This window comes from Oculina patagonica, chromosome 1, assembly GCF_052425735.1.
Source record: "Oculina patagonica isolate OP01 chromosome 1, crgOcupat, whole genome shotgun sequence".
NCBI lineage: Eukaryota > Metazoa > Cnidaria > Anthozoa > Scleractinia > Oculinidae > Oculina > Oculina patagonica.
In genome coordinates, this window is record NC_135758.1 from 14,504,436 (window position 1) to 14,531,458 (window position 27,023).

Sequence of the window (27,023 nt, forward strand, 5' to 3'; positions counted from 1 at the left end):
AAGCTGCTGTGACTACTCCAGTAGTTACAACAGCTGAATGGCCATGCCAATCAAGCTGCTGTGACTACTCCAGTAGTTACAACAGCTGAATGGCTATGCCAATCAAGCTGCTGTGACTACTCCAGTAGTTACAACAGCTAAACGGCCATGCCAATCAAGCTGCTGTGACCATGGTTTTAGTTCAAAGTGAGGTGCTTTTAAATGAAAAGGTTAGGTTTCATCATTGACTGCATAAAAGTGTCGTCTCCGACAAAATGTAGACGGTAAGTCATTGGCACTTACGCTGACACTCATTTGTATCTTTCCGGGGTCAATGTAGAATAACATTCTCGTACCTCGAGTCTTCGTCCCTTCTGACCGCTGGTCAAAGGGAACGAAGACCCTGGGTACGAGGATGTGTAGAATACAGTGGAACCCCGTTAATACGGACATCAAGGGGACAGACCAAATTGTCCGTATTAACGGGGTGTCCGTATTAAGCGGGGTCTCAGAAAAAAGTCACGGATACATGTTTTATCGACACAAAGACGAAGGCAAACGTTTCTACGGCAACAAAACGTTGTTTAATTATACTGTAACTGTAACAAATGCAAACTGTGAACTCTCTCGGACTAATATTAAAAGTTTTTACGAAAACCTTACGATATATATAGCTAGTCAGACACTCGAACTAAACCTAATAAAATCAACAGTAGAATTATTTAAAAATGTCGCAACTTTTCTATATACAAGAAATAAAACGCATTTCAACAGCAACACAACGTTTTCTAAAAGTTTCCTTTGTAACTAAAATGCGTTCTTAAACTCTACGAACTCACTTGAAAAAGTCGGTAACTTTACTTTGCAAGGAAGCTTTAAGCTTGCGACACAACCAGGCGGACTGAAGATTCGACAAAACCTTTGCAAGTCCCGCTATTAAGCTTCTCGTTTTAACTCGTCGAATTCTGTAACTATTCGACCGGGTGAAGTTAGCAAATAATCGCGACAATGAAAATTGACGGTGCACAGATAAACAGTGTCCGTAAAGCGGGGTTGACAATGTATGATAGTTTGTCACTCGGGACACGGAAAGGTGTCCGTTGTCCGCATTAACGAGTGTCCGTATTAAGCGGGTTAATTTAAGAGAAAATGTATGAGGTTTTCGTCGGGACCAACGAAACTGTCCGTAATACCGGGGTGTCCGTATTAAGCGGGTGTCCGTAAAGCGGGGTTCCACTGTAATGGAAATGGTTGAGAGAAAATGGCGTCAGCAACCTCATTCCCAGGATCTCCTACAGACATATTTTATTCGTTAATTTATCAGATTATAAGATACTGTTTTTTGTGTGTACACTCTTGTGTAAACAAATGGCAATACACTGAAGTCCCTGCCTCTCTCTCACCATACTCCACAGGTTTAGATATTCCTTTTTTCCTTCCATCAAGCATTTGTTTTTCTATCACTCGTGTTTTTAATGTGTGAAACAAAGAGATTTCTCATGGGCATGAAATAATTCAGTGGCACTTAAGCCCCACTTAAGCAAATACTCTATGAGACTCAAGGATCACATTTCTGATGATATTTGTAACTCCTTAATGTTATGTTTGGTTTAATGATTTCGTCAATTCGATCAGTAGCGAATTTATAACGTCAAGTGAATACAATCAAATGAATGTGCAGCTGCTAACACGGTGTCACGCTGTGGTTACTGTTTATGCTCCACAGCACAATACAAGACGACATAACATTCAAACTACAGTCTTAAACAGTGGGGGTGTAAGCCACGAATAGCTTGAATTTTTTGCATGGCTTTCATTTGCTTGTGTTTAAACAAATCATGACAAAAATAGTTGCCTCTCTGTTGTTTTGCCAATAGGCATATATCTACAGAAAGTCTCGAGAATTCAAAGGTTTCAGCTCAGAATTGAAATATAATTTTCTCTTTTGTTATAGCATATGGTACTCCATCCTTGCAGACCAAATGCGACGTGAATATCTCTTTTACTTTAAAACGTCCAGTGCGTCCAGTGTACTAGTCCGATTACTTTCTGCACCGAATTATCGGTTGATAGTTGGTTAACACCATTTTTCGAGGCCCCATCAAATTAAGATTTTAAAATGATCCATGCCCGAGGCTAAGCGTTTGTATACACGTGGTTTTAAAAGCTTGTGGAGAATTGGAATACCTCCTACTTACCAAATTATTTTCTAGCGGTTTTATTTTGTTAAGAAAATGGAGGTAAACAAAAGAACGCTTTAGCTAAATGTCGAGACCTCCCATCGTGTGGCTGTTCCATTAACAGCTCTATAATTCATTAGTTTAACACGCCATATGGGTGGGAGATGGTTACGTTTCAAAAAACGGATAACTCAATAAATTGGAATTAAAACATCCACGAACCTTGGTTCGAAAAGTTGCCTGCCCTAGGGGTTGGCTTAATTTTAGTGAAGGGAATTATTTGTTTTACTCAATTTAAAGGACACACTACGAGTTTTTGCAAGCGCAAGTAAAACATTACTTAAATTCGGACTGAGGAAATACAGTTTACTGTTCTAACTTTTAGAAACTCGGTTCATATTGTGTTGATACTCAAAGCATGAAAGGAAACAAATTGAAGATCTCCCCATGGCACTGCGTGATGCAAGTGAAGTTAAAAAGGAACGACAATTTCTCTCGTCACCGCTGCTTCTAACCATCCAAGACAAACCGCGAATTTTTGCAAGAGTTAGGCCAAAAACAACAACAGTTATACGCATTTCAATTTTTATTCTCTAGGTTTACTTATGTACAACAGTTTCAAGCAAAACCCCGTAATAAAAGATTTTTGATATCACTTCTTTTAATTGATATAACGCTCGAATTTATTCGACATCAATACGCACCCAGGTTTAATTCACTCCTGTCGCTTTTTTGTTCGTTCTCTTGTTTTTCGTAGGTTATTATTATAATTTGCTAAACAATGTTTTGCTAATTGTCCCGTAACAAGTAAGGCTCCTTTCCTTTGCTGTCTTCTCTTGACCCCATTTTACGTCCGTCTTCACTGCGCAAGTATGTTACGCAAAAGTAAAAGGAAGTATCTACTACATGCTGAATTCCTTTTTCCTTTTCTTAAACATTCTAAAGATCCGGTCTCTTGACATTATTAGGTAAGTCTATAGGTATTATGTTTATTACTTAACATGCTTTATGCATGGAAACCGTCTCAAATACTTTTCGCTCAGAAAAAGGTTTGTTGGTAAGAGAAACATGGAATGATGATGACAATTTTTCACTTTTTCGGCCTCGGATTTGATTTTTTATATGCGACAGTTGTCGCTTTTTCTATTTTTTTCTTTTGTGTAACCGTTGTTTTCAGGTGAAAACCTTGATGGCAAATAATTTTCATCTGCATCGGCTTCACCGTTTCTTTTTTTATTGTTAATTCCGATAAAACTTTCTCACCGCAGACAAATAGAGAGTAGTTAGTTGGCCAATAAGTTTGCCTATCTTGAAAGTAAAATTCGGTCTGTTTTTAAAACGTCAACAAAAACCGCAAATGCGCCAATTTGAATAACAGGAATTCTAGATTGTTTTATGGGAGCGTAATATTTGATGTTTCTATTAACAACGATATAAATTATTTTCCAAAAGATGTTCAGTGCTAAAAGTTGGTCATTGATTAGAACAGACGACACAAATTCAAAAATGTTTCTTCGTCCTTCTCTACCAGTTCGTTCTCATCTTCAAGGCAAATTTATTCAGATTTTATTCAGTTACTTCATGCAGTTATAAAAAGTGAATGGTACTGTGAAATAATACACTTTTGTTTTAGGTTCAGTGCAGGTTATATATGGATATATATTTTAAAAAAGTAAAATAGTAAATAAAAAGTTACACAACAATTTTTGGTGTTGATCCTGGGAAGCTCATCCATAATGAGCCAAATGATATTTCCGCGATTTTTGAAAAGTTAACAATTTAGAAATGCCAATAATTGCCTTATATTAATAAGGCTATAAATTGGTCGTTAGGTAAAAAAACAAATTTTTCGTTTTCTTGTTTTCAGCTACTACGTATAGTCACTTGAAACATTGTACGAACTTGATTGGTCGGCTATAGTCATCTCTGCAATGCTCCTGACTCCATTGCTTATTTATTGTATGGAACGTTTCCTTTCTAAGTGATATAACATGAAGACAACATCCCAGGGAATAATACAACCAACACGCTAACGAAGCCACCACGAATTAGAAAATATTTCCGACTTATTTTCTCTGTTACAGTCAAGATTCTGATCGCACAGTAATCTGTTTAGAAGAAAAACTATAGCGGCGCGCGTTCGATGGAGTGATTCCGACGGCACAGCAATCTGTTTAGCAATGCGCGTTAGATGAAGTGAACTAACGTATTTGCGGCGGGTATTTAAGTAAAGCCGGCTGTCATCTGCAGTAACTAGGCGCAGCACACGCAGGTTGTATATTGAAACCATTTGAATTCTTTCCAAAAAAGCAGACCCCTATTGAGACTGATGTTTTTTATCTCTTTTAAAAACAGCTCTAAACAGAACAAAGTTTTCAGGTTATTCTATCTCGGGCACGTGTTCACTATAGTAATACAAACTTCGCGTGCCTCTCGTTTGCAATCTTTTTGGACCTGCGCTCCAGGAGTGATTATGTTGTTGATGTTTTGCTCGAAACGACAACAAACAGAATTTCCGTTGTGTGTTTTAAATAAATCAGCGGTGTTATTTATGCTAAAGGCTACAGCAAACAACTAAGCGACAGTTCGCATATCATAAACACGGTAAATAAATGATGTGATGTCGGTTTGATCTAACAATACTGCGTGGCCGGCGAACGGGATGAGATAAAACTATTGATGAAGAGGTTACATTTACATACTAAATTTATGTATTAAACTTTAAAACTGTTGAAGTAAAAAATTCAATGGAATGATTTTTTTTCAGCATAGTCCGTCTTTGTAAGGTAAAAATACAGTCACTAAAAATCAATTGTTGGAAAACTACTTTGTTGACACCAGAATGCAAAGACCGTGATCACAGGCGACTTCAAATGAATCCACCAGTCTTAAAACGCTCAAAGTGATAATTCCAGCTACTGCGTCTTTCCACAAGAAGTAAATGAAAATTTGCCATATAATAAGGAAATTTAAATACGATTTTCGTTGCATTTATAACTATTTCTTTGTAATTTCACATTTTTGTTTTGGCGGGCGTTCCATGTGCTAACTCTCTACTGTTCGAGGACTGTTGAATCGCTTCCTTGAAAACACCTCTTTTTTCTCTTGAAAGTCCGGCCGTGAACAAACTTTAAATAACTTTTCATCATTATGATTGTAAAAATTGTCAAATAACGGTTTGATAAATAAAGAATCAACTTTTTGTAGAAATTCATAGAGTGATGTATTGTGGGTGTTATACCGGCAGCTCTGTATACCCTTGGAGATTTTGCATTAATAAATTCTTTTAAAAACTTCAATGAAATATAATTAATGGAACAGTCACACTCAGTTACAGTGTACAAGAAACTCATCGATAGCGGCAGAAAAAAACTATTTCATCGAAGGCTTTGTAATCGAATAAGTCAAATAAATATGGTGTCCTTAGAAAGAAATGTGTAACGACCGTTCGAATTCATAAAATCGGAACATAATACGTATACTTCAAAGGCGCATTTTACAGTAAAATGGCTTATTTCTGTACAAATAATCGATTTTGGAGATTGAAAGAACCATAATTTTGTAATGTTCAGAGTGGAAAATAAAACAGTTAATTAGGCTGTAGGAGCGATAAGACTTGCTCGAACAATATAGTAACAGCACAAGTTAACGATATTAGCCCTCGTGATCATCCATGAGTTCAATAGCCCATTATACTGAAAGTACACGAAAAGCGTCAAGTACAGGTATTATGAAAACTGAAGCAATATCGTTAATGATTTGACAAGGAGAGGAAAATTACAGGTCTTCCACAAAGAACTAATTTAGTTATAGATTTCCTTAACGTTTTTCATTGTGTGTTGGCTGTTTTATGAAAAGCTAATGGCATTAGCGGATTAAATGAAGGCGTCCAGATGTGGATATTAACAGAATAAAGGTAATGAAGAGAATAATAGTTTTACAATACTCCAAAATGATTCAGGAGGCATCGCATTTCACTCAATGAACGGATGGGCCGTACCGTAAGAACAAAAGACAGAATGGCCGACCAAAACTCTACACAATATCTGTTTTTAACCCTGTATTCACGACGAAAATGTATTGTGTTTTTATTTGGTGCACCATAGCGCCAGTGCACTGTATAGTTTCCGTTGGAAGCCAAAGCTCGTTGATTTTGATTGATGCTGTCTACATCTGCAGCAAAAACAATTTCATTAAATGCATGATTTCCTTAATGTAGGAATTTCTTGGTCGATAACTCTAGCGAATCTTGAACAAGTAACTGCTAATAAAATCACAAAAAGTTGCCAAGTTTGTTGTCTCGCGATCAGTAAACTTTACGAAAAATCAACAAAGTATTAACAAATGATGTTATCTCGTGTATAAAAATTTCAGCCTGTCTGATTTATATTTACTCGACGCAACCAACTAACAATCCTCTGCTGTTCACTGTTCATGCGCAGTGTCACTGAACAAGATATAAACACCCCAGCTTGACATCAAAGGGAAAAAAAAAACACATAAAAGTCTCATTCAGTCGGTATGTATTCAGGCCTGAGACAAAATGGCCGCAACATGTGGAGTTTGCTCGAAAATAAATGAATTCGCATCGTAGGTGGACATTCCACATGGTGGCTATGAATGTAGCTGAATTACCGCTTGGAGCGGGTATGTGAAGTTCAAATTAAAAATAAGATTCAACCGCTGTGTTGTTGTGTATTTAGGGCTAGACATTATGCATTGCAAACCACCCGTGAAAAAAAGCCAATTACTTGTAGTGTTTCCCTTGTCGTGGACAGCATCTGAAGAATGCAAACACAACTCGTTTGCCCCGAAGGCACGGGTTATTTTCAAAGAATGCGTGGGATAAAAGCCAAGCGAAGATTCAACAAACAACTTAAACATCCAACTTACAAAACTATATCCACATTCGAAAAAGTCAACATGCATTTTCTTCCTTTCCTTTTTCAGTTCCTTTTCTGGTGTTTGTAGCCGCGCAAACTGATAGAAAATATTTCCTAACATAAGTAACTACAGGCGGTTTATTATCAATGGCAGAAGCGGCTTAGTTGTCCTAAGCAAGAGGATTTTAACTGTGATAAATGTTATTTCCTTTTATTTCACGTCAAGAAGTTTACTGACAATGGGAGAGGAGTTTGTTCACGGAAACAAAAGAAGAGACCTCATGATTTCCGTGTACCGCTGAGAGTGGAAAGCAGGTTTTTTTCTTCTTCAAGCTCAGGGGGTGCAATGGCCTAGCTCGACCGCATGGCTCGAAATTACAGTCGAGGGTGGCAAACACTTCTTAGCACCTGGTTATCTTGGCTTAACACATCACTAGAATGTTATAAGAAAACCGTTCGTAACCCTATAGAGCATAAGGTTAGTGCGATCTTCAGCAAAGAAGAAAATAAAGCAAAATGTTTTGAAGATATTCATTCTTGCCTTTGGGAATTTGTGGATTAAAAACGTGCAGGGCTAAAGAAACACAGCAAGCCTTTTGATTTGTTAACATATGTTTTAATCACAGTAAATTTCTTCGGACTATCCTACAATCCAGTTACATAAACTACAATATATACAATATATACTTATGAAGATAAGAATTAAAGACAAAAACTGGCGAGGTTGCTTAAAATATTTTCAAACGGCAATATATCTATTTCTCCCGTTTTAATTTTTTCGATGAGTTCATCAGCACAGGATAATATGAACCAAAGTTTAAACAGAAAGTTACATCAATTTGAAAGTAGTTTCTTACACACGGTTTCGGAGATGGTGCAGCTGAAACACTTGCCTTGTTACTCCAAGTGATCAGTGATTAAGTCTCTAACACGTATCTGCCTATTAAAACTGTACATGAAGATGTCTGTTGATGTACATACTGGCCTCGCCGTGTACAGTGTCTTTCCAATGTACTAATTCGATCTGCAGAATGTTGTGTACTTAAACTGATTCCATTATATATGAGGTTATATTTACATTGCCCTTCAGTCTTGACTCAGAACTGATTTGTCCCTTGTTAAGAAGTTGTTAACCCATATTTTATTACTGAGTGTTATTCCGAAAAGTCTTGAATTTTTGGAATGTTAATTCAGACAGGTTTGGGTTCTTATGGCATAGTTGAGGTTAACATTACAGTTTACCGGGAAGTCATTGGATAAGCAGAGGATGGTCATATTCTCGATCGTGGCTTTTGTTGACTTTGGTCTTCCAAATATTTACTTGGGATATAAGTTGACACACTTTTCATTTCTTGGTAAGTGGTCTAAAGTCTCAAGTAAGGATGGAAATGCTTGGAACTCTCGCAGAGATTGCATTGCGTACAGTTGAGATGTTGATAATACGCAGGCAAAAACGGTAACTGGGAGTGGACAAACAAGGAGTCAGTTGAAGTCGAGGGACTGTAGTATTGGAAGGGGAGGCCAAAAGGTGTAATTCCTGGGACTTTGTGTAGTTCAAGACTTGGGAAACCTAACTGTGGTATCAACGAAGTTGTGCCAAATCGATTGTGGAGGTCTAAAGGAGAAGTGAAAGCGTGCCTTCCCGGTTCTACAACAGGCAGAGACTTGGCCTCGATTCTGTTAGGATCCTGTCTTTTAAATCGGGTCTTCCTTCGAAGAAAGCTTCCATTTTCAAACATATTATAACTCTCCGGGTCCAGCGTCCAGTAGTTCCCCTTGAGTGGCTCGTCGGACTTAATTCCGGTCTTGATGAAACAGTCATTCAGCGAGAGGTTATTGCGGATGCAGATTTTCCACGATGGGTAGGTATCCCGGTAAAAGGGAAACCTGTCTCTGATAAACTTGCATATGCCATCAAGAGTCAACCTCTTCTCTGACGAGTTTTGGATCGCCATTGCTATAAGTGCAATGTAAGAGTAAGGTGGCCTTCGTCTGGACTTGCGGTGGGTGCGTGTTTTCTTGTTATCCATGTTAGACTCACTCTGCAGCTCATTGTCTTGTGGGTTGTGGTTACTCTCATCAACTTCTAAACTGGTCCCAGATCTGTTACGACCATCGACTTCTTGCTGTCTGGCTGCTAATTGTCCTTTATCAGTTTCCATTGGCATGGGCAATCCAGTTTGCAGAAGGCTGTTTTGGGGCAATCGTCTAAAGCTATCCATTACGATTATGACGAAGACGTGTCGAGGTTAGGCTTGCTTGGTTCGACGGTCAATTCTTGACTTGCCTTTAGTGTCCTCTTTAGCCTCCTTGCAAGTGAAGTACACAATTCCCACTGCAGTTTAAAATAATATCCAGAGTCAATTCCAAGCTTTTTTGACCAAATCTAGATAAATGGAAAGCATGTGCAGTAACAATAATGTTCTGCTTCTACACAGGTGTAAATGGCGCTAGGATAAATCACACCTCGCTAATGCAGTGTTTTGTGCTCGAACAACCACTTCATAATAGAATAACAATGAACTGGGCCTACCTTTACTGACACTTCGCCACAAGGCTTTAGAAAGTGATTGAGATTTAATTAAGAACGCTTTGTAGAGGAACGTAGCTAGGGAATCAATCAAGGGCCGAGATCTGCTTCAAATTTTTTGCCAAGATCTTGACCTCCCGCAGACACGTGCAAACTGCTTGCTGGTTCACCGGGTTGAATAACTTCTCTCAACTAAAAGTGATTGTATTCGTTGAAAAAACCCAGGGGCAATTTCTTTTTAATTGCGAGCGTGTAACAAATGCTAACATAGACTGGAAGCCCGTATTGAACAACTAAGAACAACACGTATTGTGTCCAATTGAATGGCGTTTATTAGCATCTAAGCCAAAGGCACTTAACAATAACTTGATTATGACGAAATTTCGCTGTTTTACCAAAATATTATTTGTTATATGCTTTGTGTGTGCCCCGACAGCTGACGGGTGCACCCTGAGCAAGCAGGACGTCCACAGGACAAAGAGCAATCCGACTGAAGTGCTTTACTAATAACCTTTTGGAGTAGTGTTCGCTTGAATCAATGCCAACTTATACAACCATAGGAGACAAGACCACAATCTAATAAATTAGACCAGTTGTACTGCTCATATTTAGTTATCTGTCAATTTGTCGACCAACGCTTCACCTAGCTCATTATTATTTTTTTTGAACTATATATAAATACCACGCTATGGGTGATTTATAGCGCGACACTTACAAAAGCCTATTAACAGTTATATCTTAGATATTATGACATAAAACTGTAATATCTTTTTTTGGCGCACATCAATCAATCAAACAATTAAACGAGTGTACCTGTGTTCGCCTTCTAGCATTTTTGAGGTGTCGGGCATCATGCAATATCACCGTAACAAATTGTAGCAGAAACTACAGCGTTAAGCTTTATATATCCTTGCCGTTAACTACGGATTTCTAATTTTGACAAAAAATTCCATCAACGGTGTTCCTTAGTGCTTTACCAACAGGGGTGCAATTGTAAAAAGCGGACTTATGGATTAATTTGACCACAGGGGTCAGTTTTTGTAATGCTTCAGTGTTTTTCCTTTCTACTCATATACAATAAAAACGCGCAGTGGTTTGTCAAGAGATATAAACGAAGGCCTACAAAATACTTTAAATACCAGCTTGTAAGGAAACATTATACAAATAGAAGAATGTTTGTCAAATGCTGTATGGCAATTATTTTCAAGAGAAACCGAGAAGGTTAACAATCCCATTTTTTTCTTGCCTTTCTGCCACGGAACAATGGCTGCGAAGAACAAAAAAGGTTAATCTAAATTTACTTCGGATGGAAAGAATGGCAAGGGTGTTTACGCACAATTATCATTATTCTTTCAAAAGTACTCATCGTTCTTGCGATTATCATTTAAATGTAGGAAATAAATTTTTGTTTGAGAATCGAAGTCCATTACGGCTGTTTTGAATAGTTTCTTTCTGACAGTTGTCAATGTTGGCTATTGTTTGAAGTGGGCTTTTGTTGCGTAAAATACAAATTCAACGGAAAACTGCCGTTCTAATCTGGCAGAATAATCTCCCTAATACAAGTGTGCCACGATTTTCAATCAGAGCGGTTGTATTAGATAGGTTCCTTGAAAACGTCTTGACTGGTTTCCATAGAAGTTGAATTCGAAAAAGCGATAATCTGTATAGTTGTATTAATTGTTCGATAAATGAATCAGATCAGATAATTGATTACGGTAGCTCCGCTCGCGAAGCAGAGAGGGTGAAACAGATGCCACTGTATTATATTCTTTGTGTTCAGATGTAATTTTGCCAGCTGTATCTTTAAAAAGCTATGTTTGCGTTCTTTTCTTCTTAGAAACCTTCAGTTATTCAACAGAGGGATGCTGCAAATAAGCTATTGAAATGTGATTAATATTTATCAACCAAACCACGCGATAAGTCAAAAGAATTGATGATTGTAAATTCGAACAAAATTAACGAAGTTTTGTTATTTCTGCAAAGGTTGGTCGCTAACGTAGAAAACGTAACTTTGCATATGATTTGATACCGCTTTTGTTCGCTCTCAACAAATCGTTCAGTACAAATGTTCAATAGATATTTAGTATTCAGAACTGAGATCCGAAAATAAATAACTTAGTGCTTACATGTTATGATCCTACCAAGAATTTTAAGTGTTACCTCCAGCAGAGTTAGTTAATAAACGAGAAACTTACACCCTTTACTCCACGCTGTGGTTGTTTTGAGTGGCGTTCAACAAGGAAAAAACAACAGATGGTACGTTTCGATTTGATATCTATTAAACAATGCCTGTCCTTTCATTCTAATAAACACTTCATTCCCGCTTAACCATTGTAGCTGTAGGGCCGTCGGTAAATGTTTTTACAACTTTACCCTGTTGCGATTGTAGGCGACTCTTTTGAAATAAGTTTGTATATAACATGTGCCGTTTGTGGATCTTGTTCTCGTTGTTTCCAGTGATCAAAACATATTAGTCAGATGTGGTGACATGTCTAGGCGCAACTTAACTGATAAACAGACTGATATAATCTTCGTTTTGACACCACAACAATCAAACTACAGGCCGTATCGGTTGTGATTTGTTACAGATGAGAGAAGATGAGATAGAAATTACAATTAATTAAAATGTAAAAGGACCATTATATATAAACGTTAAGATGCTAAACGCCGCTAGTTTGTTACATTTATAGATCCAGGGTAGGCCAAAGCTTGGTCTCAAACATCTGAATTGGAAGAAATTTTCATCAATATAGTACCACTGATATCACTAGAAACTCAAAACTTGAACTTGGTTTTTCTTCCAACATTCCATGTATTCGATAGTTTGGATAATCCTTTGGAAGCATCCCTTGCTTTCCTTAGTCTGTTCTTGACGTGTGTACCAAGTCAGTAAAGAATCACGTGTTAATTTTCCAAAATATGTAAAAACATTGCGTCAGCAATGTAAATAATAATAATAATAATAATAATAATAATAAAGATAAAAATAATAATAATGATAATAATAATAATAATAATAATAATAATAATAATAATATTAATAATAATAATAATAATAATAATAATTAGTAATAGTAATTGGACTGAGTGGAGTACAATTCAGGGAGAAATCGGGCGAGTAATTTCGAAATCGGCAGAGCGCGCAGCGCGAGGCCGATTTAAAATTACGAGCACGATTACTCTCTGAATTGTACGACACGAGGTCCAATTACTAATTAATCGTATCTATAACAAAATTCGAGGTTAGGAAGTCTTGGAGAACCTTTTTTTGTGTGAAAAAGTCACTGATAAACTCAATTGGTTGTGCGAAAAGCAGGAAAACAGCAAGATAAAGAAACCATTTACATATGCATGATTGACGCGCGAATGGCGTAGGTGTCCAATTACAGGTATCCTATTTGAAGTCGCTCAAATTGGATACCTGTAATTGGACACCCACGTGATCGCGCGCCGATTACGCGACAAATAGGCGCGCGCAGAACCAATCAAAATCGAGAATTTAGTTATAGATACGATTAATAATGGTATAGGACTGAGTGGAGTCTCGGGCAACGGGAACAATCGGACGACCGCAGCGGGAGTCCGAGAACCGAGGAACAGACAGGGACGACAGTCCGACCACACAGAGAGACACCTCGGGAAAAGAGACCCGAAGACAGAACAACACCAACAAGCAACACACAGCGCGCGCATGACGCGACGCCAACACAGGATGACGCGAACTGCCACACGTCCACAAGATGAGCGACACGTCCAAGTGCCAATCGGGCGCGAAACCACCGCGATTTTTGTTATAGTTTGATTAATCCTTTTATTGATGCTTGTATTTTTAATGATTGTGTGAAGGTACTGATTTTAATTTTTTTTTAAATAAATAATAATAATAATAATATTCTAAAGCGCTTTACAAGCAAGATTAAGTGTTAAAAATATTTAAACGATCAAATATTAAAAATATTAAAACAAATCATATGCTAGTTTAAAAAGGTGTGTCTTCAACTTTGATTTAAAAATAGTAACATTTGGACTGGATCGTATTTCTAGAGGAAAATCGTTCCAGAGGGATGGTCCAAAATGAGCAAAGGTCTGATCACCAAAGGTCTTGTGGTAAGTACTTGGGACCTTCAGGAGGCTCTGAATGCAGAAACATAGTAGATGGGCTGCGATAGAGTGATCGTGTAAAAATTCTTATATATATTCTGGGGCTTGATTATTGAGAGCTTTGTTTACAAAATGCAGAAACTTAAATTGGATACGATAAATCACTGGAAGCCAGTGAAGATGATATAAAGCGGAGGAAATGTAAACTTTGGAATCCTAAAGATTTATCGAGCAGCGGCATTGAGCGCCTTCTGAGGACGATTTGTCTGGCACTTGGGAATGCCAAAGAGAAGAGAGTTGCAATAGTCCAGGTGAGAAGTTACAAATGCGTGAACAAGAGTCTTCGTAGACTCAGGACTGAGGAATTTACTGATTTGGCAAATTTTATAAAGCCCATGAAAAGCTTTACCACAAGTCTTAATTGCGGTTTTCCAATCATCAGGGACATAAGCGTGTTAAATACCTTTTTGTTACTTATTTGCTTCTTCACATGCGGGACATTAGGACCCACTTATTAGGGCTTCATAGCTTAGATGGTAGAGCAACGCACCAGCATAGCGGAGGTCATGGGTTCAAATCTCTTTGTTGCCTTGAAATTTTTTTCAGGCTAAAAAAAATTTTTTTTTCAACACAACTTTATTGACAAGCAAAAGTCCATTTACAACACAACAGTATGCCTAAAACTAACTAACTTAAACTAACTTAATTTAACATAATACTTAACAAAAAAAAAACTTATATACATTTACAATCGTAGTTAACGACACTACTGTTATGATTTTTTTTTTCTTATCTTAAATTTTAATACTTAACTAAAATACAATAGGCCCAGATCTCACTAAGAGAGATTACAGCGTTTCATCATATTAAATTCAGGCTAAAAAATGCAATTGCTTTGAAATTGCTTACACACTGAGAGGATCATTTCATCCATATCAAGTATTTATTGGTTTAATTTTACTTCTGTATTTAGTTATTTTTTTTCGGCCAGTACCAACAATTAGTATATTTAAATGCAATGCTACCATGGCTTCACAGTATATGGCACTTGGGGTCTTTTCATCTTTTTTAAACGATTTGTCTTCCCTTGCCACCCTCTTGACATGAGGTTAGGCCAGTACCTCAACTTTGTATGACAAGTTACGTGTTGTGGACTATCTATACTTGGAGCCGTTTGCTAACCTCACTAAATCACCGTTTGCTTTCCTCTGACACTTAGGAGACCTTTGCTAATGTTATTTTTCAAGCTAGCGGTGCTTGCAGAATTGCTTTGGTTTTGTAGACGGAAAGGTGAGGCCCGTTTCCTGGCCCGACAAACAGCGCTGTATAATGGCTACAAGGGTCCGTTGCTGTTCCAAACGGTCTGGTAGTCAATTTGTATGGCCCGGCGAGTGGAGGAAAAACGACTCGACAGTTCTATGCTAGCTGAATCTCATTTATACAACTTACTGGTACAGTATGCTATGGGCACATGGATGCTGCTTACCCCTATCGTCCACAAATGCAAGGTTCTTTAAAGGAGCAAAGCTGACGCGGAATGAGATGGACTGGAATAGTACCATGAGTAGCGGACATAATTAATTACTTTAAAGACTCTTAGATTTTAAAAAGAATCTAAAAGTTCAACTCAGTGCAGTGGGAAAAATTTCCATTGATTGCACTTTGCCTTAAAATTCTTGGTCTGAATGTTTGGAATATTTTGAAACTATCAATACTGCAACTGAGCATTTTTTTGTAAAACGGCTAACATTCATGAAACATCAGATCAGTTCAACTGAAGTTCTGTAGGTGGTAACGTTTCATTTTTACAAACCGTGTGTAGTTAACAACCACTCAAACCACTATCACTCTGGCTTTTTCTTTTTTGTGGGTATTTCCACGAGACTGTATCTGTGATCTTCTTCGAAGTAGTCTTGTGTCCGCTTTGGGAGGATTTTTCGTCCCTGCCCATTCTTATAAGCCATTCTTGAGCAATTTTTTTTTAGATATTGAAAGACGGTAAACATTTTTGTATCTGTTGGAGCTTTGCTTGAGCAACATGGAACTGCACAAACAAGCATTTTGACAAACAAAAGCCACTACAAGGAGAAACAAGGAGTTTCAAATAAATTACATTTTCCCGCCAAACTTCAGGCTGGGCTCTTTGACGTCACGCATACATTACCAGCTCCAAGATGGCGGCGTTCAGTTGTTGAGTTTTGGGCTACCGGTAGTTCAGAAAGATATTTCATAGGGTTTTAGCGCTCGTTGGAAGCTAAAACCCTATGAAATTCTCTTTTTGGTGAATAACATATCTTTGTATAAACTCTTTATTGGCGTAAAGAAAGTAAATGGCCATGTTAGAGTGAACTTCTCCTTTAAGAAAATTAGAAATGATGATGCTAACCGTAATGTCTCTAAGCTCTGTCCCTTTAGCTCTGCCACTGAGACTGAGACCTTCCTCTTTTTGCTCGGAGCAAACGTTTTCATTGAAGACTTTCCTTTAACTGCCATTGCAGTCTCCTCATCTGTCTTTTACCAGTTCTGCATCCTGTTGCTAAACTTCAATATCTGTCTCTTTGAATCGTTCAGTAATATATGCCATAGAGTCGTCAAATGGAGTATGTACTGGAGCAATCCCACTGTTTTTATTTTCCTCGTATTTTCTTCTATTATTCTTTCTCTAGCAGGATGTAGTGATCACGTACAGATTTCGGATTCACATCAAACTTGGCAAATTCATTCAAGGACTTAATCTCCTACCCAGGGCCCGGTTGTTCAAATCTGCGATTAGCGATAAATCACGATTAACTATGCTAATCGGCAATGAAAATTTTATCTGCGATTAGATTGCGTTGTTTAAATCCCGATAAGTGCTAGACTGACTCTGATAGGCGGGTTAAATTTAATACACCTCTAAAGGAAGATTAACTTCCTAATCGGCCGATTAAACTTGAAACAAAATTGCCGACTTGTTGTTTCACCCCTCTCGCATGAGACATAGACGCCCACAAAGTTATCGATTTATCGATAGTAAAATTTCTTATAGCGATCAAGAGCTTCAGGCTCGCTACAGATTTGGCAGAGTGTCTATTCAGTACATTATAAAACCTCATAGAGGCGGATTTATTAAGGAACAAGAAGCTTGAGAAGCTTAAAAATCGGGCGCTTAATAATTAGCTATCTGTTTTGACTTGAAAGGCAGGGTACAGTACAATAAAAATCACTGGAAAAACAGTCACTTAAACCTATTCAGGCCGGGGGGGGGGGGGGCTTTTGAGGCCCGCGCTGACTTTGGATGCTTATAACTTTTTCAAGATTCAACCAAACGCTGCCAAACTTTGCGCGTTTATCTAAAATTTATCTCGCAATAATTTGGTAGGATTAGTTATTGTGCCAGTAACTTGAAATCACCATGGCAACGCCATTTTGACAGGCTTGTTTTCTCAAATTTGAATTTTTCGTGTTTCTATTTAATAATGAAAATCTGGAATGTTTTCAAGATTGCATTACTACTTAATGACATAATGGTCTCAATTTATAAAAATATATTTCGCACAATACAAATAAACGATTGAACTAGACGTCTAGAAAATATAAATTTGTAACACTTAGCAAAGTGCAGCCTTTTCGCAATACTTAATAAAGGCGGGGTTTTTACCTATAGACCAATTTTTCCAACGCTTTAGGTGGCTGACGCATTTCAGTATTTTCCAGCCCTTACACTTTAATGGAACAGAATACAACTCCTAATCAGGTAACTACTTTTGTCAAGAAAATGATCACAACTTATTGACCAATGATTAGGTATTTGTTTCATACCATTACTGTAATAGCGGAGCTCCTTAGCGGCCCGTAAGGGCCGCAGAGCGGAGCACCATACCCATAAAAAAAAACACATGAAAAAAAAAAAAACATGAAATAAAATAGGAAACCTCTGCATCCGAGTTTTCATGGTCATCATGGCTAGCGGCATGCCTCGCGGGCGCGTACGGCGGCGTACGTACGTACGGTGTTGCGCACATCCGGGATCTTGAAAGGTCTTGACAACTCGCGCAGTACTGGCGCGAAATAATTTTGCAGTGTGAGGTCTAAACAGCTAGTCTGAAAGTTAGAACTTCAGACAAACACATTTATTTTGGCTCCTTGTTATGCCGATGACTACAAACGAGAGCAGGGTAAACTTAACTTCGAGAAAACAGGGTTTAAGCGATTTGCGACGGGAAAGAGATCGCGAGAGATCCAGAAAACCCGGACAGAAAGCAGGCGAAAAAGTATAGCAAAGCGCCTGTCGAACCTGGTAGCAAAGTAGCGAAGAAAAGCGACTAAAATAGCAAGAGAGGTGCCGAGGAAACAGGCAAAGAAATAGCGGAGAACAAGGGAACGGAGATAAAACGAGCAGACGAGTGTACCTACTGTGGCCAACTGGTGAAGGTGAGTACAAAACTGCAGTGTTTCCGTCATTTAATATCTCTACGTTTTGTCTTAAGCTTACTTTATACGCAAAGTAAGCTTATATTGACGGCACATTTTACTTGCTTTCGCCACTAAGCATTTGCTTGTGACATGAACAATGTTGAAAAATACTATTCGTTAAAATTCAGTTTTACCAGGTTTTACTGATCAAATAGGAGGATTTGATTATGTAAACAAATAATTGTTGGGCCTTCGAGGAACGAATTCACAAAGAATATCACTTCAACACATCTCGAAGAAAATTAAGCTTACGATTTTTAAATGCTTGTGATATGATTATTTTGTTTTACAGTGCTGGAAGAGCAGTTGAGATGAGAATGAAAGTGATGTCAGTTTGCACGAAGCACCTGGAATTTCGTTAACTCCGAGTGAAATAGATCGATTCAGTGTATGCAGTTTATTGATATTCATGATGGAGGTAAAATTACTGTTCATTTAGTCAGAGTAAATAAACTTCAGCTTCATTACTTAGCTCTTTCGTTCCCAAATATATTAAATAATCCACTTGTCATGTAGTTCTGTTCACTATTGAGCGTTCATGTGGATTACATAACAATGTCAACAATTTTGAGATTTTGAGGTCTGTTTTGCTGGTTTCATTCAGAATGTCAACAGTAAATGTTATATTTGTCATAAAAAAATCACGATCTTGTTGTGGAATTTGGAAAATGCACACAACAAAGGTTAATGACTACTGGAAAACTGGAATCTTTGTGAGTAAATTCATGCCATTTTAGACACTGTATGCAGCTGTGCATGCAAACTTATTATTAATTAAATGTGTATCTTTAAAAATCTTAGTATTACTGTTAAGAGAAAAGCTTTTAAGATGTGGCAATGTTTTTCCTATGCATGTACATGTATATATAGGGGTAGAGGGGAGGGGGAGTATTTAAAGGTCAAACCTTTTAAAGAGGGGGTGTAAGGGTTTGCAGTGATGCTTTGAGTTTATTAAAATATCAGGACCTGAACAATCGATGGAATCGATAATCGATGGCAATCGATAACAATCGATGACAATCGATATCAATTAATCGATTGATATTGATAATCGATGAACAATCGATCGCTAAAGTTTTTGTGATTATCGATTGTCATCGATTATCAATTTCATCGATAATCGATGACAATCGATCAATTAACTAACATCGATTTTCATCGATTATCAATATCATCGATTACCAATTCAATCGATCATTTAACTGCCATCGTTTTTTATTTGACTAGTATTTGATAAATATGTTTACTTTAAAACACACGGTCTCTCTTGGATGTTATATTTTATTAGCAACAACAATGATAACCTTTCCAAAAAATGTCAATACAACGAGAAACTTACTAACTTAACAGTAATAAGGCAATAATTATTTAAAACAAACGTTTTGAGCTTAAGTCTTATTCGCCTCCATCAACGAAGCGTACGCTTTTCGGTCTGGTTTGCTTTCGAACCAACTCCTGGCAAAGTAAATAGAAATCGCAACTTACAGAATTCCTCGCTGTCTAAGTACAATGTAATTTTTCTAAAACTCTGTCTTGTAGTCCATAAACATTTTCTCGCTCGTCCGAAATATTTCAAATCAAACAGTAGCAGAGAGAACTCAAAAATACGTCGTCCATACGTCGGAACGAAAACAAGACAACAGTGGGAGTCTGGGGATGAGTTTCGCCTGTCACGTCCGCCATTTTTGACTCGGTCACGAATAACGAAGTGTCTTTGGAATTCTAGCGCTAGCAAACAGTAGGAAACTCGAATGAAAAACAGAAACATTAAAGCTTATGATGTAAACTTCATCTCAATGGAAAGGAGCTTTATTATTTTTTTTTACAAAACAACATATGTAAGTATTTACTTCATGCTTCGGATTGATTGTGTGTTTAATGCCAATCGATGGCAATCGATGAAGTTCGCGACCACCAAAGTGTGATTATCGATTGATCATCGATTGGCCGATGCCAATCGATGCCAATCAACAGTAATTAATCGATTGTCATCGATTGATCGATTGATTTTCCGATCATCGATTTTCATCGATTGTTCAGGTCCTGAAATATTTACAGTAGAACCCTGCTAACTCGAACTCTGAAGGGAAACGAAAATGAGTTTGAGTTAGCGGGGTTTTTCGAGTTAGCGGGGTTGATTGAATATTTTATTTGCCAAGTTAATAATTGATAGTTTACTGATTTTTAAGCACTTCAGTATACAGTACTGTGCAAATTGAACTTATCTTGCCAGAAACTCTAAAGCGACCACACATTCTTTTGTTAAGAGTGGAAAATGACTGTCAAATACATGATCTGTTCATTGCTATAATCAATGGGCAACCGTTGCGAGTTGCAAGTTCTGGAATTCGAGTTATCAGGGTAAAAAGTTTGACCCAAATTTTGTTCAAGGGAAACAAAATTTAGTTCGAGTTAGCGGGGTTTTCGAGTTATCAGAGTTTGAATTTAACCGAGTAAAAATGACTGAAAAGTGGGGTCAAATCCAAGGGAAATGGAAGTGAGTTTGAGTTAGCAAGGTTGTTCGAGTTATCCGAGTTCGAGTTACCGGGTTTTTTTTCTGTAGTTGACTTCGCAGTTATCAGTAAAAAAAAATAGTCTGTGCTGATACATCTCTGTTAAATATATAAGGTATCCTTTCGCATCCAGTAGTTTTGCTTCACTTTATACAAGCTTGCATTAAGTGTTTTGTTTTATAAATTATTGATTTTCATACCAATTAATCAATTTTAATTTAATCTGTGGCATTTGACTTTTTTTAGGGTTAACATGAATTTCAGAATTTGCAGAGCCACAGACACAAAAACAGAATGTGGACAAGGACATCAAAAGAAAACAGGAAGGATTAAGATTATCCAGCTTGATGTTTGGGTGTCTTCATGATGCCATTTTCAAGAGACTAGTAAATTACATGTAAATTGAAATCAAGAAAAGCTGCAAATGAGCAAAGTTTATATTTTAAATGTTAACGTATTTACAGTGTACTTCAGAAAACAACTTCTTGATTGACCTGTCTCTTTCACATCTTTTTAGATGTAACAAGGGCATTATGAAGTGATCTTTTTAAGAATAATTTATGCAGCCAAAACAGTAACAGCAGAAATGAATGGGAGTTTAAAATTGCTATTTTCAATGTTTTGGCTGGTAAGAAACCACATGTGACCAAGCTAAAATCTCTTTGGCCGGTTAACATGACCTGTAAGTGTCCAAATATTTTGAGCCCTCGACTACACAGGACTTACATGTAGTTGTCTAATTACTGTATATCATAAGATCTTTGGTTGACCTTGGGGGAGGTAGTGGAGTTAAAAAGCAATGTAATAATTTGAATTTGGATTGGTAATGCTGAAACTGGTGGTACTGTAATTCTTAAGTATAGACGTTAAAATCGTGATTGCAAGCAATATGCAATACCAATTTCATTCTTATGTGTTGTATGCTGCGTACAATTTATAAGAACAGCTATAATGTTAAAATTAGTGAAATATTCTAAAGCCAGATTAAATTTGCAGTATCCATTAGGTACCATGAAGCAACCAAATTGTGACTCATTTGCTTACTTTGTGAACTTCATGACGAATGGGCAAAATGACTCCACAAAAATGTGTACAATAAAGCATACAAATTTTTAAAAGAGCAGTCAAAGTATTGATGCTTTTTTTCTTGCATAGTTTTATACACAAGCAAACATGATTCTATTTTTTCTGCGTAATCAAAGAACAAAACTGAGTTTGAGACACACAAACAATATTCTATCTTCCCAGAATTTTTGTTTTTTTATTTCTGTAAGTGAAGTGAAACCCCTTAAGAGGAAGGGGACTCAAAAAGACATGTAAAATTAAAAAAGGTGCTATCATCCTTTTTTTGGGGGGGGGAGGGGGGTGGGATGGGGTTACAGAATGTCCCTTCTTTGCTTCCAGTTAGTTTCACTCCGGTTTGCTTGTAGTTAGGTTCACCCCTGTTTGCTCGCAGTTAGCTTTATTCATCCGGTGTGCTTGGGATTAGCTTTCACTCTAGTTTGCTTGTGGTTAGCTTTCACTCCGGTTTGCTTGGCATTAGCTTATGGCAATATGCTGTAAACCCTTTGCTACATGTATGACCTCTGCCATTTCCATTCAAAATTAAAATATAGGCAAATAGTGAAAATAAAAACAAATGAATGAATGAAAAAAAGAAAATTAACCATATTCTTAATGTAGATGTATATTATTTCCTATATACTCTAAATGTTAAGTGCTTTGCTAATTTACCACGTGATATGCCTATCTACCCCAACATGCAGCCCTACTACCCCCTCCTTATCTACGAAGGTTACATAATTACCCGTTTTGCAGCATAATTTCCCATCCAGACTTCTGGATCATAATGCTGTCGGTGGAATTAAAACGTTTTGATTGATTTTGTTTGTTCTCGGCTTATTTGGTGTTGCTGTATACGGTACTCCCATATAAGGGCTATACGGGTATGTGCTGCTCAACAGGGTATGCCTTTTTCCTCTCTGACTCTGAAACAGGGTATACAAATCACTCTTTTGACTGTGGAACACTATCAAGTTTAGCTATGAAAATCCGCTCCTCTAATTGGTTTTTCTCCAAGCCACAGACAAAGTCAAGTGAGCGCTTTGTGATGTACGCTAGTGTTTTTATATCTATCTTCATATATTTTTCATTGTGGATATTGTCTGGAACAGGGTACCTATTTTGCACTGTTTGTCTGGAACAGGGTCGCAAATTGAGCCGTTTTTCTCTGAAACAGGTCCAGAGTCTCAGCGACTCAGTGGCACACCCCTTGAGTAAATTTTAGGGAGTACCTCTTCCCCCCCCCCCCCCCCCGGGACACGGTAAAAAAAAGTAAGTAACAATATTAAAATTTATAAAAAAAAAAATAAAACGAATATTATATTCTTAGCCTTAAAATTGTACAATGGCTTGAATTCAGGTTTCAACAAAGTGCAAAATAATTAACTGGGGAGCTCCGCTTTTAGGCTTGCCTAAATCTATATATTAGCAACTGGTGAAGAATAGTAGTATTAACCCAAAGTATAAGGGCTGGAAAACACTGAAAACCATTTTAGCCGCGTTTCAAGGAATCCAAAAAAGCTTTACTTATCCCATATATATTTGTTTTGCAGTATTTTGTTAATTTTTGGACGATTATGGGGGATGTCTGGGAGGCGATAGTTTTTCTCAAGGGATTAGTAAAATTTAGACAAATAAGAAATATTGGAGATTTAATGTGATTTTAAAATTTGAAGTTAAAAATTGGTGGACGGACACCAAACAGTCTCCTGACAACCCGGAGTGCTCTTGCGAGGGGGTCAACTGTTTGGAGGTGTTTCCATTCTTTTCTTCAATCCCTTCTTTAAATCTCTTAAGGTTCCATTCAAATTCAGGTAGAACCCCACCTTAAGTTTTGTTCTTGTGAGAAAACAACAGAAGTCAAAGGTTGCGTGATATAACCAACCATGGATTTTAATTCTCCCTCCCTTTCCATCTCCTTAGCCTTTCACCCCCACCTGTCCCTCCCTTTCTACTCTCATTCAATTTAATGTTTGTTTACATTTCCTAACCAATTCAGTATCGTACTAATCTGTGCCAAGCAATCAGATAATAACAGAAATTTGCCTTAATTTTGATCTCCCATACCAAGACCTTAGAGTATAAACCGCTAATAAAACAAAACACACTTGATAATAATTCTCTGAGGTTATACACCTTGCAGTATTAACGTACTAACGAACTTGATAACAAACCCCATGTCGTACTAAGGATTTTTACTGATCAACATAGAAAATAAGTTCACAATGGTTTGTTCCCAAAAGGTTTTTTACTGTACAGAGGGTCTGTATATTGACCTGTAACTTGTATACCGTATTGAAAAATTCAGAACGAACCGACTTCTGCCCGCTACCATGATATCATGTTGAAAAATTAGCTCGTTCGAAACCGTAGCAAAATCGTTAGAGACAGTGAAGATACAGCCGTTTACTGGCAGTCTTTGAAAATCCTGAATTTCGTCAAAATGAGCCAAAATAAAGTTTTAAATTTCCTTTATCAATATGGTTCTTATCTTTTTATTCAATTCTATGAACTGCTTTTATGCAGTACTGTCCACAAAGATTTCAATTTCCTCAAAGTTTCGGAACAAATGGATACAAAATATTTCGTGCAGAATGTAATTTGATTAAGCGAATGTTTTCACGTCTATAAATACTTCAAGCAGTGAATGAAAAACCGTTTTGTTTTCATCGATGAGAACCACTTTCAAATAGTTTTAAATGCATAAAAAATAACAATCAGATCAGAATACAATAATTATTAATGTAAGGTCTCGCTATTATGTCTCGGCAGAGATACTTCTTTTTTGCAAGTTCAAATGTATGCAAATTTCGTGTGAAATGTAATTCGATTCCATTGTCTTGTTTTTAAGAAAGTTGTATTTTCGTGAATAAAACCCATTGGCCTGTTTTGTTTTCCTGATCATGTTTGTCTGTGATTTTTACAAAACATGTGGTCTTTTTTTTCGGAACTTTAAGTTGTACAAAAAATTCCTATTTTGAACACAGATGTCACTTCCGGAATTTTTCATCTAAAATTCAATTGGTATTTAATTATAATTATTCGAAGTTTTCATTTTCAAGTCATCTTTTCATTCGATAGCTTTACTGATCTCGTAAAAAATTCCATTCAAGTTCACACCAATACTGTACATTGCCAATGTTTTGCTGACGTCTTGAGAAGCGTCTTACTAACGTCACTAGTCAAATCTAAAATATATCCAAACCATGTTGTGCAAACATTCTACTCTTTGTGACAGGCGACTTTGACGCCCAACTGTGCGGAAATGAAAATCGACATACTTCTTGCTAAATATATAAAAATAGTTTTAAAGTGGAGTCCGCCTCAAAAAAATGTACCGCCAGATCACACTGCTATTTGTAGAAACCAGCAAAGCGTCTAGTTTCAAAGTTTCCCACAAAAACATTGCGTGACATGAATGACGTTACCCCTTTTATTTACAAAAATAGCTTCAACTTGTCAAAGCAACTACAGTTTCACAATGGTGATTATTAGTACTTTACCCCTTAAGCTTTTTTCTCTGTCCTCCCGCCGAAGCAAAGAAGAGAACCAGATTGCAGATTAGCCCAAAAGTCGACCCAGTGTTCCTACAACGATTTACTGTCAAAACTGAAATGAAACCGATTGGCCCAGGCTATCCCCGTCATTTTTAGCCGACAGGAGACTATCGTCTAGGACGATCAAAGGGTAAACTATAAATCGGCCACGCCCGATTAATAAGTCCTTGACGGTTCTTGTCGTTTTTCGGTGCCTATTCATCTTCGGCATCTTTCTCATCCACCTATCGTTCTGTCCTGTGTCTGTCATCACACGAAAGAAAAGCTGATTCTCAAAAAATCTGCCACAAAAGGAAATTGACAAAAACAATATGAAAACCATATATCGAAAGTTTCTTATTCTAAAATTTTATCATACTTCTTAATTCAGAGCTACAAAGAAGTTCCTCCTTTTGAGTTATTGATACTGTTCTTACAGTACCTCTTTCCACTAGCGAAATTTTACAAAATTCCTTCGCGGCAAAAAGGTAGCACGAATCCAGAACAGACTCCAATCGAGAGTGGGTTAATTCTAGATTACTATTAATTAACTATTACAACATTCATTTTTAAAATAGTTTCCCAAGCCGACTAAGCTAACTTAATGTCGAGTGTATCTTTCAGTAAACAAAACATGCCGTTATGACGCCGGAAATCCAGCTCACGCATACTATACCCCGTGACTCACGCAAACCTCCGACTTACGTGCTACTACAGTCATTCCTTTCTAAACATTTTTTTTTTGACCACCACCGTACCTTTCTACCCAAAAAACTCATGAAACCGCCCGGTTTTAACCTGTTTTAACCTTTCAAAAATTAGAGCGTTCGAAACTAAATAAGATCCGTAATCACAAACAACATACAGCCGTTTACCAGCATTCTTTAAAACTCCTGAAACCCTTCAAAATCAGGCAAAATAAATCTTTGAAATAACCTTTATCAATGTTTCTTATTTTTTATTCAGTTCTATAAAATGCCTTTCATACACTACTGTCAAACAAAAATTTCAATTTCCTCAAAGTTTCAAGACAAAAGAATAACAAATATTTCGTGCACAATGTAATTTGATTAAGCCAATATTATCACGTCTAAAAATACTTCAAGCAATTCAGTGAAAACCCGTTTTTGTGTTTTGCTGCAGCCGCAATGGCTGCAAGCAAAACACATTGAGAGCTGAAGTTTGTGCCGTAAGGGACGTAAGGTGTAAGGTGTAAGTGCCGTAACAGAGGAGAAATCTGAACTACCGATGTCAATCAAATCCATGAACAAACAAAATCGAAACCAATGAACCGTAGCGCTGATCGCATTCGAAGTTACGGGCCAAAGTATTCGAACGCAAACCACGTTGGACACGTTGGAAAACAGAAAACCGATTTAAAAGTATATCGCATTGGGAAAGAAAACAAACTGTGGCGCGACCAGTCCAGTTTTATGAGAAAATTATTCTGCAGTTTTCATCATTTACGAAAAGAGCGAAGACTTGGAACCTCGCCGAAGGTCATAAATATTTTCTCCAAAGGACCGGTTAGTGCACAGTTTGTAAACTTTCGCTTTGAAAATAAACTTACCCTCACCTTGTCTACACTGTCTACAGCATACTAGTACTGTATTAACTCTGAACTTCATATTTTAAAATAAAATGTATGAACGTGTAACTTGTCACGCAAAGACAGCTGGAAAGGAATATACCAGCTGGTAGGCTGCACCGCTAATTGTAGCTGTATTCGAGCTATATAAAAGACAGCTAGAAACGAATTAATACTAGTAACATCACAATGGGAA

The 27,023-nt window shown here is 37.3% G+C and overlaps 1 protein-coding gene and 1 long non-coding RNA gene across 3 annotated transcripts; one reads left to right on the forward strand and one right to left on the reverse strand.

Moving 5' to 3' along the window:
• Positions 1-7,022: 7,022 nt before the first annotated feature.
• Positions 7,023-10,922, reverse strand: LOC144658182 (forkhead box protein D3-like). 2 transcript variants are annotated; one of them, XM_078518553.1, is made up of 2 exons: positions 10,386-10,922; positions 7,023-9,377 (listed from the first exon to the last, which is right to left on the reverse strand). In XM_078518553.1, exon 2 carries the CDS (start codon positions 9,262-9,264, stop codon positions 8,407-8,409), a length of 858 nt encoding a protein of 285 aa, XP_078374679.1. In that variant the 5' UTR covers positions 9,265-9,377; positions 10,386-10,922; the 3' UTR covers positions 7,023-8,406. The 2 variants fall into 2 exon arrangements, with proteins under 2 accessions (XP_078374679.1, XP_078374670.1); XM_078518544.1 differs by lacking the exon at positions 10,386-10,922 and adding an exon at positions 9,576-9,754.
• A 6,633-nt stretch (positions 10,923-17,555) lies between these two features.
• On the forward strand, positions 17,556-22,523 carry LOC144658193 (uncharacterized). Its single transcript, XR_013571655.1, has 3 exons — positions 17,556-18,086; positions 18,421-18,546; positions 20,888-22,523. It is a non-coding gene; the product is annotated as an uncharacterized LOC144658193 (long non-coding RNA).
• Positions 22,524-27,023: the final 4,500 nt, after the last annotated feature.

Coding starts and splice junctions, on each gene's coding strand:
- LOC144658182 (XM_078518553.1), bottom strand. CDS start 9,264: ATGGATAGCTTTAGACGATTGCCCCAAAACAGCCTTCTGCAAACTGGA.